At 42.6% G+C, this 14,034-nt stretch overlaps 1 protein-coding gene across 1 annotated transcript; it reads left to right on the top strand.

Moving 5' to 3' along the window:
- Position 1: 1 nt before the first annotated feature.
- On the top strand, positions 2-13,712 carry ALKBH1 (alkB homolog 1, histone H2A dioxygenase). Its single transcript, XM_035327102.1, has 6 exons — positions 2-139; positions 3,199-3,307; positions 6,435-6,597; positions 10,213-10,303; positions 11,470-11,663; positions 12,204-13,712. The coding sequence occupies exons 1-6, from the start codon at positions 2-4 to the stop codon at positions 12,625-12,627; spliced, it is 1,119 nt and encodes a 372-aa protein (XP_035182993.1). The 3' UTR covers positions 12,628-13,712.
- Positions 13,713-14,034: the final 322 nt, after the last annotated feature.

The following is a 14,034-nucleotide window of genomic DNA, read 5'->3' as shown; positions in this document are numbered from 1 at the left end:
AATGGCGGCGGGGGCGGCCGCCGCGGCGCTGGGCCGGGAGGGCGGGGAGGACGCCTTCCGACGGCTCTTTCGCTTCTACCGGCAGCGCGACGGCTCCGACCTGCGCGGCGTGGTGGATTTCTCCGCGCCGGGGGGGCAGGTAACGCCGACATCCTGTCGGCCGCGTTCATGGAAGGCTGCTGGGTGGCACGGCACGGTGTGGCCCCGCTGGCCGCCCCCGCACGGGCAGCGCTCATCCCGCCGGCTGGGCCCGCTCAGTGCTGCAGCGAGGGGCTTCGTCAGCGCTGCTGCAGCTCATTCCCTACGTGCATGGCATCAGACCCCTGACTCCGTCCCGCTGTTTGCCAGCAGACCCTGGTGGCCAGTGCCGAGTTCCTTTCGGGCTGCTCTAACGTTAAAAGGCGTTGCAGAAGCTGAGGCGGGCGCCTTGTGACGGAGCTGGCCCCGCACGATGTAGAGGGGCGCCCCTCCCGAAGCCCCGCTCGTGCCAGAGGAGCCCCCGGGCCGTGGGTAGCGCCGCGCGTGCCGGGGAGCCCAGGAAGGCGCGGGTGAGCGGAACGGCCCGAGCCGGGGGGGGGCAGCGCTCGCCGGGAGCCCTGACGCCTCGCCCAGCCTTGGCGCGTGGCTAAGGCGTGGGGCTCTGGTGCCTGGCGCCTCGCTTCTGTGCGCATCGTGGGTCTTCGCGAGAAGCGCCCTGAGCGGGGACGGGGCCCAAGTCAGGCCACGGTCACGCGATGGTGCCCGAGCCAGGCACTCCTCTCCAAAGCATGGGTGATCGTGACAGATGCAGTTGTATCTAGGCTCGTATCTGAAGCTGCCACAGTAACGAAAATCCTATTTGCTGATTTTCTGTTTTTGCTTATATTTATTTATTGCTATTGTTAACTCTTTACGCCCCAATAAGTGATCTCTAAAGTCTGTAATAGAACCACGTGTTATTTAAGGGAATCAAAGTATCACGCAGACTGAAAAAAAAAGAAGCTTTTATGTTAGAGATAACGCTATTTCCTCGGCCTGCCAGTTGATGTTTTGGTCCTGAAATAGCTGCGTGAGATGGATGGAGAGCCAGGCTTTGGCTCTCTCACCTGAAGAACTGTTGGCTGGAGTTCTGGCTGTCTTCCCCTAGAAAAGTTTATTTTCCTTCCTTCCTGTCATTTCATAAACACCTGGCTTAGCTGTCAATTAGGGCAGCAGTCAGGAGTGCATCTGAAAGTAGTGCTCGTCATAGTTAGTAGTTTTGAAATCTCTCGAGTTACTGAGAAGTGATCCTTTAAACTCATCTTCCATTTTGTCACGTCACAAAAGGATAATGGATATTTTCTAAAGTACTGTTAAGCATGATTCTCTATGAACCTATACAAATACAGGGCACAGAGAATATAGTTAAAATGAAACTTGACCTATTTTGTCATGTTTCAAATGCTTAGTCATTTCTTTTTACCGTTCTTTTAAAATACGTATTTTTCTATATTTTCAGACAATAATTTTGATATTGTTAACTGGACACAAAACCTGACCTGTGTGAAATTGCTCCAGGCGTTAGCATTAAACAAGGGAGTTGTTAACATTTCAGCCTTTCTTGAGCTTGCAGCAATCCTTTATCAAATAAAGGATTCCAGCGGTACAACCCTTCTGGGAAATTCATGGGCCTTGAAAGCATCACATGCATCTGTCCCTTCTCCATGTCTTTCTTTTGTGCAGGCTACCTTCTCAGATCAGTTGATAGCTTACTGGTGAAAGCATCTTTTATTCCTCTTTTCCCCCAGGTTAAAAACGTGGCTTTTCCCTAAAAAAGGAGCTACAGGCCAGCCAGAGTGACCCAGATACTATTGTTGCTTTTCTCTCAGAAAAGTGCTTCAAGTGATTGAGCTCTTCAGTGAAGTGTGACATACCCAGCTGCCCTGCTACAAAGCATGTTTAACTGACTCAGCACGAGTAATTGTAATTCCTCATCGCAGAAACAGGTCCTGTTCTCGGGAAGCCCTGGCAGCAGCAGTTTGAGGAAACAGAGATGGCAAAGGCTCGGTCAAAGGAATTGCCCTCCTGGGGATGTTCTACAGACAGGACTCAGAACTGAGCTCTTCAAGGCTGGCAGTCACAGAGCTGCTTTTGGCAGATAGTTGAGAAATTGGAAAAACTGAGCGTGTTGCCAGAAACTGCTCCCCAACACTAGTTTAGCTCTTCTCACAAATGTTATGTGTGCAATTTTGACCCATTGCTCACTAGGTTGTAAACAGACCGGTCAGCCTGCAGAGAGGCTAATTTATGCCTTGCTCACCACTGCAGAATCTGATTGCTTGCACTCGGGCCTTAATTTTGTATACACTTCAAATTGGTGTCAACCAAATCTTGCCTGCCTCTGCCTGCTTATTCCTACAATGCCTGCCCAGCTCTTTCCTTACACCAGCCTGTCTCGACCCTGTCCTCCCTAAGAAACTTCGCAGTCCTAAGGGAAGAAGACAATGAGACCTTGGTGGATAAGTTTCTTCCTTTCAGCAACAGTGTAGGCTTATTGCAGCTTAAAACACGTTATTGCGAACCAGTAGAGTAAGTTGAGAAAATACATCTTGCTGACCCTTGTGGAGCAAACAGAAGTGACAGTGTGCTATTCAACATGTAAAGGGTTCCTGCAGTCCCTCACATCAGACAACTTTGCGTATTTTATCGCTGTATCTTTTCTCCTGTAGATTACCGGTGAGGATAGCTATCCACGCTATGGAATTATGAGCAAAAAACAGTCATTGGAAAATGGTCCGAAGGTATAAAGTGTTAGGAGTACTAAATACTGCGCTCTCTTATGGAGATTGATAATTGGCAGAATGTTTTTTACAGCCTTGAGATTGTACTATGGAAATGGACAAATAGTGCAGATTTTTTATTTTCTTTTTTTACACTATAAATTGTTCCTTATGAATAAAGGACATCTCTCCCAATCCTTAAGTCTTGTAAAAACTGCGGGTACCTTTGGATTCTTTTGTTGAGTACTTACCAGCCCTGTTAGCAGCTGTCTGCCTTGTTGTGGTCATGATTATTCAGACAATAGTTTTGTGGTACAGCTGGCATTTTCACAAGATTCCCTGAGTATGATGTTCTGGAATAGGGTAGCACTCTTTCTTTCATACAGGTGCTATTTTTGGATAGTTTTGTCTCTCTTCATTTTCTTCCCCTCCCTTTAACAGATGTATTTGCTTTTGCCAGGTGTTCAGATCGCATCTCAGTATTTCTTCAGTCAGTGACCAAGATGCTTCCAGAGCAGGATTACAGCCAGTTAGCCGGTGGAAAGCCTATGGCCTCAATGGTTATCCAGGTAGGTTCCTTCTGATTTCAAGAAAAATCTAATGCAACTTCATTGCTTCTCATTCAGGCATCTTCCATCTTATCTTCCTTGCCCTGCCTAAAAAATCTATTTCGGTTTGCCTCAGCATAATTTAACAGTGGTGGTGGGTTTAAGTGCAGGAGGACAAACGACTCAGTTAAAGGGTGGGATGTAGTGACATATGGTGCTTAGAACAGAAGGACCAGTTGTTTCATGCTCTCTTACCAACCAGACCATCCCTTGTGAGAATGGATTCCACTTGCCGTAGCCTTCAACAGAGATCTTGTATTTCTGCAGCATCCATTTTTCTTCTGTGTATATCGTGAACATTAGATAAGTGACTGAAATACAGTCACTTCAGGTCTGAAGTGTGGTCTCTACTTAACTGGTGTACAATAAAGTGAATATGAAGCTCTTGTCCTATTCAGGGTACAGAATCATTTCATTAGGTGGGTTATTTCAAAAACTGAAATGAATATTTGGTTTTCAGGTCACCTGGTAGAGTCATGAAAATATGTTAGGTTGGAATGAACCTCCAGAGGTCTCTAGTTCAACTTCTCTGCTTCAAAGAAGTGCCAGTTTGAAAGTTAGATCAGGTTGCTGAGAGCTGCTTGGGTGAGTTTTGGAAATCTCCAAGAACAAAGAGTACTTAGCCTTTCTGGGCACCTGTTCTGATGCTCAGTAATTCTCATTGTGATGTTTTTTTCACCTTATATATAATCAGAATTTGCCTTGCTGTGGTCTGTGACTATTGCTTCTTATAATTTTGCTATGTGCTTTGGAGAAGAATCTGGCTCCAGGTAGCTTTTAGTCATACGGGCCAATGTGCAATCAGCCTTAATTGCCGCAAGGGTGCACTACTGGCTCATGCTCAATTTGTCCTCCGAGACAAATTGGTTTTATGAGGGGTTGTTCTTGTTGCTAGACACCTGCATGTCTTACCCAGATGGAGGCTGGAGATCACATTCACTAGGTGTAAGATATTGCCTAGTGCGCTGCAAGATTTTGATGCAGTAAGAGAACTGTATCTGCTTTCTCAAGGCAGATTCCTTTAGTATACAGCTCCCCAAATAATTCCTCCGTTGCTTATTCTACTCAGCCCAACTCTTTCAAGGCCAAAAGGTTCAATTATGTTGCATTTAAAGCTTGAGTTGATCTTTAGTCAGCTCAGAAAGATTGCTACAGAACTGTAGTTCCTACTCATCTCCCTCCCGTGTGTGGCTTACTCCGCTTTCTAGCGTAATTAGCCCTCTCAGGAACTATTTAGTCTTGAATACAACTGTAAAATTTTATAGTAAAAGTCAGCAACTGTTAGAAATTCAGGCTTCTCTGCCTCTTTTGAAATCAGAAGCATAGTAGTTTCCTGTTTTTTAGTTGCTCTCCCTTTTGTAAATCTGGATTAATCTGATTTCTTACAAGTAAGCAATGAAAGGTTTGGAGAGACACAAACATGTTTGGTCTTTCTGATACAAGTCATAAAACTTGGATTCTTGTTCTCAGCTCTGTGTAAGTAGTTGCCCTCCAGGCTTCAATTCCTTCATTAGTACTTGGAGACAATACATACATAGCGCAGCGTAATTCATGTATGCAGTGAAGTACTTTGAGAAACACACATCAAAAGCTGTAGACAGGAAGGGCAATGTTATTACTCTGTTCTGTACAGAGGCCAACAGAAAGTAAATTTAATGCTTCTGGCAAAGAAAATTCTTGTAATCAGACCTATAAGAAAGCTACCTGTAGACTGAAGGTGCAGAGAATGGAGTGAAATGAATGACAGTATATTATTAATACACTGCAGGTTCTTTTCTAGCCAGTTAATTTAATCTTGTGAGGTCTGTGAGATATGCTGGCAGGAAGCTTTTTCCATGCTTTTATTACTGCTTTCATAAAGGCCACAAGGCAAGTTTGTAGCCTACTGAGACTCCTACATTTGCTTCTTCCTTTTTCATCTATTTTTGTCTGTTTAACTGGATATGACTGAGAAGTTCAAAAGACACAATAGGGCAAAACCTTGAAACCTCCTTTTCCTTTGTTCCCCCTAAACCCTTATCTCTCTTTATATGTGAATTTTGTGTTGGTGAGTCTTACTGAATTGGCAGTCTTGAAAGAGTGCCTTGATTCTCAGAGTAGGTACGATACAGATTAATAGCATCTTCCCCTTGGCACGCTCACTCATCGATACTGTCAGTCCTGGTCTGGAAGGAAACACCCCTAGGGTGTTGGGGAGGAAATTCCAGTGAAGAATCCTGTTACCTCTTCTCACAATGGTATATCTTATGTCAAGAACTATTGTCCATTAAGATATGGACCTAATCGATCCATTACATCTCTGCTAACCCTCTTATTTGGGCTGCTGCTTGAACTCTGCCTGAGATGCTTGGATAGATGAATGTGCACTCTAGCTACCTGTTCACTTCATTTTGTTAATTAACAATGACTGCAAAATGTATCAACAAAGACTACAGCAACAGGCAGTTTGGGTTATAATTTGATTTTCATCCCATTTGAGCGTTACCAGACAAAAATGTAAAGACTGATACAACCAGACTTGCTTGGAAGCAAGCATGAACCAAGGAGATAAACAGTTCACATTACTAAGTACTTGTTCAGTCCTTAGACTGCTCTCTGCAGTCCTGACACTGAAGGAGCAATAAGACACAATGAGTTCTGAGGCAGCAACAAGGTTAGTTTGAAGTCTGTAAAAAGTAAACTAGAATTACTTTAATTTTGCAGAGTTGAAGAGAGAAATTTTGCTGGAGCATTTCAGTATCAAATTTACTCCAAAGCAACTGGCTTCCCAAGTTCTCAACCCTTTATCTACCTGTAATCAATATGCCTTATGCAGATATGTCTTTTATTGCCATTTTTGACTCAGACTAGCTGTGGCTGCCCCCCTGCTTTCTACCTTGTAGCCACCAGTTGTTTGGAATGAAGAAACAGTAGGTCTTAACTATTCAGACCTGTTAGTAGATTGCATCGGCTTACAAATTCAGGAGCTGTACATCTAAGGTGTCCTTTAAGTACCTCCCGCTCTTCTTCTTGGTCATGGTTTTAGAAAAAATAGGGATATGCCTAATTGTACTTTCTCCCTACCTTCTCCCTCTTTCTTTATGGTCAGGGTTTATTTTCATACGAAACCCTTTCCTTCCGGGCTGCCAGCGTCACTGGGTGAAACAGTGTCTCAAGCTATACACCCAGAAACCCAATGTCTGCAACCTGGACCTGCACATGGCTCCTGAGAAGACCATTGATCTGTGGGGGCAGAGCAAGGAGCAGCTGAGGTGAGTCTAGAATAACCTTGGCTCAAAACTAACAGGCCCAGAAGTGCTCAGCTCTGAGAAGGTTGAAGAAAAATGACCATGGAAGGGAAGCTTAAAAAAATTGTGTACATGCCGGCAGTATACAGGTTGTGTCAGACATGCCAAGCTAAAGACGGATTATTGCATGGCTTGATGTGCATCCTTGTTAAGTCTCTTCTTTCATGTTCATAGTGGGATTTTACAGTAGTAAATTATTCCAAATCTATCAGGTAAATGTCTAGGCTAAAACAGTGACCCTGTCTGATGGCATGGTGCTCAGAAGCTTGCTAAGCTCAGCAATGAGTGGAACCACGAGGTCCCTCTAGGCCTCAGTTTTCTTGAGGCAAAACAGGTCCTTTCCCAACATGCTGCGTATGCTAGCTCTTTCCAGTCAGACGCTGGATCTAGTATGCTGCAACTGAAAAGCCATAGTTGTACTTTTTTGAGCTCCTCAAATCTGCTAATTTCCATGTTTTATTTTCCAAGGTGTTCTTTCAGATATTTTTCTTTCATGCGATCTGAGATGGCAATTAAACATAACATTTTAATGGCAATCCAGTTTACTCTCAAAGATTTTTATGGTATCAGAGTTCTGTGGCAGATGCAGCTGCCTTTCCTCTACCCAATTTGGAGGCTAATAGAGCATTTGTACAAGTTTTAAAGGCAAGTAGATAACTAAAATCCAAGTTTTAAAGCTTTTTTTTTTTAATTAATCATCTATAAAAATAAAAACATGTTAGATGCTACTTACAGTATACGATCTTTTAGTTATTGGTTATTTATCATTACCTTGTTGATTTCATTGCTCATTTTTCAAGAAGGTTGTGTCATGTGATGGAGTGACCAGATTTCCCTTCAGCTCTCATCTTCTACTCTAGTCTGTCAGGGAAATTGACCTGGTGAGATTTTTTTTTAAATATATTCTTAACATCCACAAGATATGGATTTGCACAAGTGAGGTTTGGACTTGTGAATGTTTTCACCTAGGAGAAAAGTTATGACCATACTTGTTTCTTCCAGGCTCAGTCAGAATTAGTTACAAAAATTCAGATGCTTTTTTTTTTTGTTTTTAAAATACTGACTTTTACATTTGTGTTCCCATCAAGGATGAAAAATTGTTCTTTGAAAACATTGTGAATTGTGCCCTACAGCTGAAAGAAGTTGAGTACTGTTGCAGCTTGACAGGCCTTTCCCTACAGTACCTCCTGCACACACCGAACGATCAGAACAGAGGTTAATTTGCAGCTGAATCTAATTCAGTTGAAAACAGTGTTTGGAAGAGTGATGGCTGGCAGCAACGCTGGCAGTTTTATTAAGCACTTGCCTTAGTCTTCAAGTGTGCAAACTGCAGTATTTCTGCTTTACCCGAGGGGAAAGCGGATCAAACTAGCCAACTTGTCTATTATTAAGAGTGAGAGCTTTTCAGGGAGGGGAGAAACAGAGTGCTTAACTAAAAGGAGGTCTAATTCCAAGACTGGACACAGCTTTAATGCTTTTTATCTTTCAGTCTTCTTCTTAACACTTTTTAATCTTCTATCAGGAAGATACCTTGCTTGCCTTGCTTGGGTCATAGTATATCTGCTGTTTGCAGGATAAAGGAATCACAAGGTAGGGAGAGTCTATATAGCTCCTGGAAATTTATGCCATGATCTGTCCACAAAGTGGAGTTCAGGCATTTTGTTAAAGTGTTGAATTACAAGTATCAAAGAGGGTAGAGCATCCCTACAAAGGAGATATATATATATATCCCTCTGTATAAGAAAAAGGCTGGGGGAGATTTATAGATGCAGTCATTTACCAGTGAATAAAGAAAAAAAGGTATTTCAGAACAACCCCCTATTCAGACTTGCTCTCTTTCTGAAGTAGTTTTAAGAAGGCACTGAGAGATTCTGGTGTAGGAGCACCTGCTGCTACAGCTCTAGGAACTTATTTCCAAATACATAACATTCAGACTTGCCCCTTCTTAGCAATCACATCTGAAATCATGCACAAAACACTACATTCTGGGAATAAGGACATACTGAGCTAGAGTTCCTGCTGTTGGGCAAATACTAAAACAGCAGCAAAAGAAGACGAAGGGCACTTTCAAAAGGCAGGTGCTAAAAATGTTTAATTATGAATATTAACCTTGTTGGTTGAAAGATGTAGAGGAACAAGTTGTGGGCTCTCCCTTTTCTAAATGCCGTGTTACCTGTTAGTAGCGCCCTAAATTGTTCCAAGCAGCATGTATTTGACAGTTAGTGCGTTGCTGCGTTATGGTAATCGCAGTTGCTATTACCATATGACAAAGGAGGAAACTGGAAAGATTACTTTTTCAATATTCAGTGAGCTATGAAAAATCACTACAAGTAAAGAAACTGGCCTTTAACTCCTCTTCCTGGTTTAGCTTATAAGCTATTAACACTAAAGATCAGTATAGGTGAAGGGCAGAAACAAGCTGTGTATCCAGGTAGAAATGCACATTAAATGCAGATACTTGGCTAAGACTTGACCATGGCAGCACAAATATTATGAATCCTGTTTTGTGAAGGAGAGCATGTCTTACTGAACTAATGAGGCTATAAATGAGAGCCAACCATCTGGTGCTACTGTTCATCATCATGTTCTGAGTACCTTTCCCTTTGCTTTCTTTCTTTCCCATAACATATGACTTAGCATGAGAAAAGAAGCTGAAATTGCTGGCATAACTGGACTAGAAGATATATGTGTACCTTCCTTTTCATATTTGTCACTAGCATGCTGCTGCCTGATATACTTTTATGTCTGACTGATATACTAGAGTAACACTTTTTGGTGCAACTTTGTGAGGACTTTTCCATAGGCCATAGTAAAAGTCCACCCCTGTGTGAGGTTTCAGACTGCTGGACCACGGAATTAGGGTTGTCACTTGCGAACAGTTTCAACATGCATTATGCTGCTCCTTCCTAAAACATCTACTGTGCTTTTTGTCCTGCATGGCAGCCTGGATAGGAGACACCTGTAATCTAGATTTCTTGACATCTAAAGATGTGTATTGTCAGAGCGAAAGCAGTCTTACCAAGTCAGTTCATCCTAAGCATTTCTTGTAAAAGTACCAAGCAGTAGAACTAATGGTCCTCTGCTTAGGAGAGCGTTATACAGCTTGATATACTTCACTGTCAGATGAAGCAGTTTCCTTTCTTGTAGTTTTCCATTTAGTGACCAGAATATTTTTTTCCTTGTACCTTGTGCCTTTCCTTTCCTACCTTTAGATCTTCACAGATTCTGTTCTTTCACTTGCAGGTGCATAAATAGTACATGTTTAATTCTGACAACTTCATCTACTCCAGTTCACTATGTTGTCTCCATCTGATTACCCCATTAGGTACCACGGAATAAATACAGGTTTTCAAACTGATAACTATTGGTGGTAGGCCCTACAGCTTGCACTAATTGCATGAACTGAATTTTCAGGGTCTTAGAAAGAAAAAAACAGTGTCACTGAAAATACAAGTTTAGCAATGATGGTTCTAATAGGCTGTCATGTGGATGAATGAATCTCATTACTGTGTGCTTAACTGCCATAAAACCCCTCAGAATTTAACATGTATCCTATTTCTTTCTATTTTGTCTTTGCAGGAGGAAAGGTTCCAGTAAATGTGAGCCCAGAAGCTTACTGGAGAAGTTGCGCTGGGTGACCCTCGGTTACCATTATAATTGGGATACCAAGGTATCAAAATTAAATTCTCCATTTCTCTTCTTTCGTGTAAGTACTCAGAAAGGCAGACAGAAGAGGGCATTACGGAATAAAATTTAGTATTTAGTAAGATGCACATGATCCTACAAGACAGTCTTGAAGAAAGGCTGTAACAAACCATGCTTTTAAGAACATTTTAATATGTATGAATTCAATAAGGAGGATTTAACAGCAAAAGCCCATTGCTGCCATCTTTGCTTTCAAACATAATACAGTAGCGTACGCTTTGCTTTAGACCCCTGACTCCATTTCAGGGTAAGTGAGCATTTTCACCTTGCCAAAAGGAATAGTCTTAAAAGCGTTGTTAACTACTTAGAGCATGAGTGTCCTCGAGTGCTTCTGTGAAATGCTGCTCCTTGATGGAGGAGCAAGAGAGAGCCAGAAGAGACCGCTTAAGATGTGACTTTCAATTTATAATCTGAAGCAGTATAGCACAGTCTCACCAACTAACAGCTATTTTGGAGCTCCTCAACATTTTGGAGACTGAAATAAGCTTTTTCAGCAGATGGAGTCAGATGAAGGCTGAGAAAAGATGGCAGAGTGAATATATGCAGTTTATCAGTACATTGCAGATACTTAACCAAATCAGATTGCAGCTTTTTTTTTTTTTTTTTTCTCCTAGAGCAGCCAGTTACTGTGTGGTCTTAGTAAAACTTGATTGCTCTCTTCCATTCTTCTCAGTCAAAATCACTCAAGGGAGAGAGGAAAAAGTAGCTTTGCAATTGATGCCTGTTTGTCTTATCCTTCAAAGAAGGAAAAAAGATGTTTGTTTCCGAGTTCTGTTGACGAGATAAAGAAATCTCCATCAGAAGCTTTAGGTGGTGACTAAGTGACCTGTGATAGATTCTCAGGATGTTGGTACTAATCTTACTGACTTCCTGTTTAATAATAATGATTAACTCCACAATTAAAATCCAAGACTATTAACTCTGCCAATTTCAGCATAGGCCCAGACTTAAACAGTAAGAGGAAAACTTGCTGTGGAGTTACACTTACATTGCAGTCATTCTCTAGGCAGATATGATGTTCTTCTCTATGACTGTCAGCCAGACTTGTGAAATCACATTCACTATCTGTTTTCAATTGTATGTGCTGTCCTCATGTTTTGGGTTTGTTTTTTCCCATTCTCCTTCTTCCAGAAGTACACAGCAAATCACCACACTCCTTTCCCCTCAGACCTCGCATTCTTGTCAGAACAAGTGGCTGCAGCCTGCGGGTTCCAGGGTTTCCAAGCCCAAGCGGGGATCTTGAACTACTATCACTTTGATTCTTCGCTGGGAATTCACGTGGACGAGTCTGAACTAGACCATTCTCGGCCCCTTTTATCATTCAGGTGAGTGCATTGTGAGTGTTGTGGAAGGATTGGTGGATTTTTATTTTTTTTCTGTAGTTGCATATGGTTACAGGAAGTTGGTGTGAGGTAGTTTGCTAATTGGGTATATAATCTTCACTCTCTGAAGACCTGAATATTAGTAAGCTGCAGCGCAATGGCATAAGTTTCATGAAGACTGCTTGAATAGCATGTGGCATTTTTTTGGAAGAGCTCCTTTCACAGGGGACAGTTCTGTTTTAAAGTGGCAGAGTGGCAATTTCAGTACTGATCAAAAAGCGTGAAATACCTCAGCAGAGCTTCAAACTGGGCAAGGCGACAGTTTGTGAACTAAGGTTCACACTTGACCTAACTTAAATCATGCCTCTTGGTCTGCTTTCCATGTTCTCGATACAAAGTCAAGATGAGGAGTCCATCTGGGTGGTTTTTTTTTGTTTGTTTTCTAAAGAAATGTAAGCGTTGCTAATATTCTCCTATTGTACATGTAATATTCTATAGCTCAATTTGTTTTCTCTTCTCTCTCCATCGTCATACCATCTTCAGTTTTGGGCAGTCCTCCATATTTTTGCTTGGGGGCCTGAAGCGGGAGGAGGCCCCGACAGCTATGTTCATGCACAGTGGCGATATTATGGTGATGTCTGGCTTCAGCCGTCTGCTGCACCATGCTGTCCCCCGTGTCCTTCCCAACCCCGAAGGGACAGCTTTGCCTTCGTGCCTGGACCAAGCACTTTCTTCAGACCTTCCTGCTGGCTCGGTCATTGAGCACAGCTCTGATGAGGACTGGCAGGTCTGTGCCAAGTACTTGCAGTCGTCCCGCATTAACATGACTATTCGGCAGGTGTTGGCTGAGGGTCAGAAATTTCCAGAGGAGTCTGGAACAGACATAAAAGGTCAAGCACCCTCTGAAGATGGTCACCATCAGGAGAACAACAGAGCCAAGAGACATAAACCAAATACTGACAGCTGAGACCAGGAGACTGTGTTGGCGTGGACTGAATGGGCAACCTCTGTCTGGAGTTGGGAACTAATACGATCATAGTCACCCGTCTGTATGGGCTTCAAGAAACATCTGCAGAATCAATGCTGTCCTTCTTGCTGTAAGAAATAAGTTGGGAGAGGAAGGGAGAGAACTTAATCAGAAAAGAGGGATACATTTAGGACTGGGACACGGGAGATGAACTCTGTTGAAGTTCTGTTGCAGGTGTTCATTGTACTTGGTTCCCTTTATGTATTCTCTATTATTTTCTGACCTGTATGTTGGAATTTCAAGCTTGGTTCAGTGATGCTCATAAAATATTTTGAAATCATTGGGCAGAAAGTGACAGCAAAAGGTACAATTGGTATGCATTAAAGAAGCCCACTGGCCTAGTAAAGCTCACCTGAAGTGCGTTAATGAGGGTGAGGGAGAGCAGGTTGCTGTGAAACCTACCTGCAGCACTTTGAAGAGAATTATCTCTACAGCAAAAGCTGGTTCAGTGATCAGAAACTAGCAGCTCCCCTGAGCACCACATACTCTAAGTTTGCTGTAGCTCTGTGCTGTCCTTTTGCCTGCTTGCACCCCCCTCAGCTGCAGCAGACACTGGTTTTGAGTGAATCTGGACTTTTTGCGTATTTCAAATTTTAAAGGGAAATGATATGAGGCAATATTTGCTCAGAACACCTGGTAATTCCATTTGGGTCTCCTCCCAACAGTTAGTATGTGACTGAGCCCTACATCCTCATTCTTACAAAAGTGCCCCCTCTAAGTGCCTGCTGATTATGGTCCTGCAGTCCCAAGCTAGCGTCTTTAAGGAACAATGACTTGCAAGTTGAAGCAATGAAGTTGTAAATTGAATACCTAAAAAAGAAATTAATCACTGACTATCTCCGTCACCCAAAGATAAAAACACTGAAACAAAGGAAAGAACTGGCTTTTGTGCCCATTCTCTTTAAGACTCAGACCTTCCTATCTGCTTTTTAATGCAATTTTAATTGTTGGTGTGGAATGCTCTATCCCTGGGGTATTTTGTTGCACTTTCCCAATGAATAAACTTACTCAGTTTTTAAATTAAAGATCTCTATCAGTTTTAGTCTTTTTTTTTCCTTTTACTTTCCTTCCTGTTACTTATTTCAATGTATTGTTAATGCTGCTGCATCCCTTGTGCTGTTCCCCTTCAGGCTTCTTTTGGATCTATTTATTGCCTCAGCCATCTGCCAGCTCTGGTGGAGAAGCCCTGCATCTCTGTCTGCAGGGCCACTTTGCTTATGGGCTGTTTGGGGTTTGCTGGGTAGTTTCACAGGGGCGTTGCCTGGGGTATCCAAGTCCAATTTAATGTGTGTATGCTATCTTTTCCTCCTGGTGTGTGTTTGATCTGTTTATGTCATTGCAGGTGAG

The sequence above is a fragment of the Oxyura jamaicensis genome, chromosome 5 (genome assembly GCF_011077185.1).
Source record: "Oxyura jamaicensis isolate SHBP4307 breed ruddy duck chromosome 5, BPBGC_Ojam_1.0, whole genome shotgun sequence".
In the NCBI taxonomy this organism is placed as follows: Eukaryota; Metazoa; Chordata; class Aves; order Anseriformes; family Anatidae; genus Oxyura; species Oxyura jamaicensis.
The sequence above is the reverse complement of the archived record's forward strand: the minus strand, read 5'-3'. Positions and strand labels throughout refer to the sequence as shown.

What these genes read in the sequence shown, in the direction of transcription:
- ALKBH1 (XM_035327102.1), top strand. Translation starts at nt 2, where the DNA reads ATGGCGGCGGGGGCGGCCGCCGCGGCGCTGGGCCGGGAGGGCGGGGAG. An exon ending in TCTCCGCGCCGGGGGGGCAG is followed by an intron (nt 140 to 3,198) that starts GTAACGCCGACA and finishes TGCTTTTGCCAG; the next exon opens with GTGTTCAGATCGCATCTCAG. An exon ending in TGGCCTCAATGGTTATCCAG is followed by an intron (nt 3,308 to 6,434) that starts GTAGGTTCCTTC and finishes CTTTATGGTCAG; the next exon opens with GGTTTATTTTCATACGAAAC.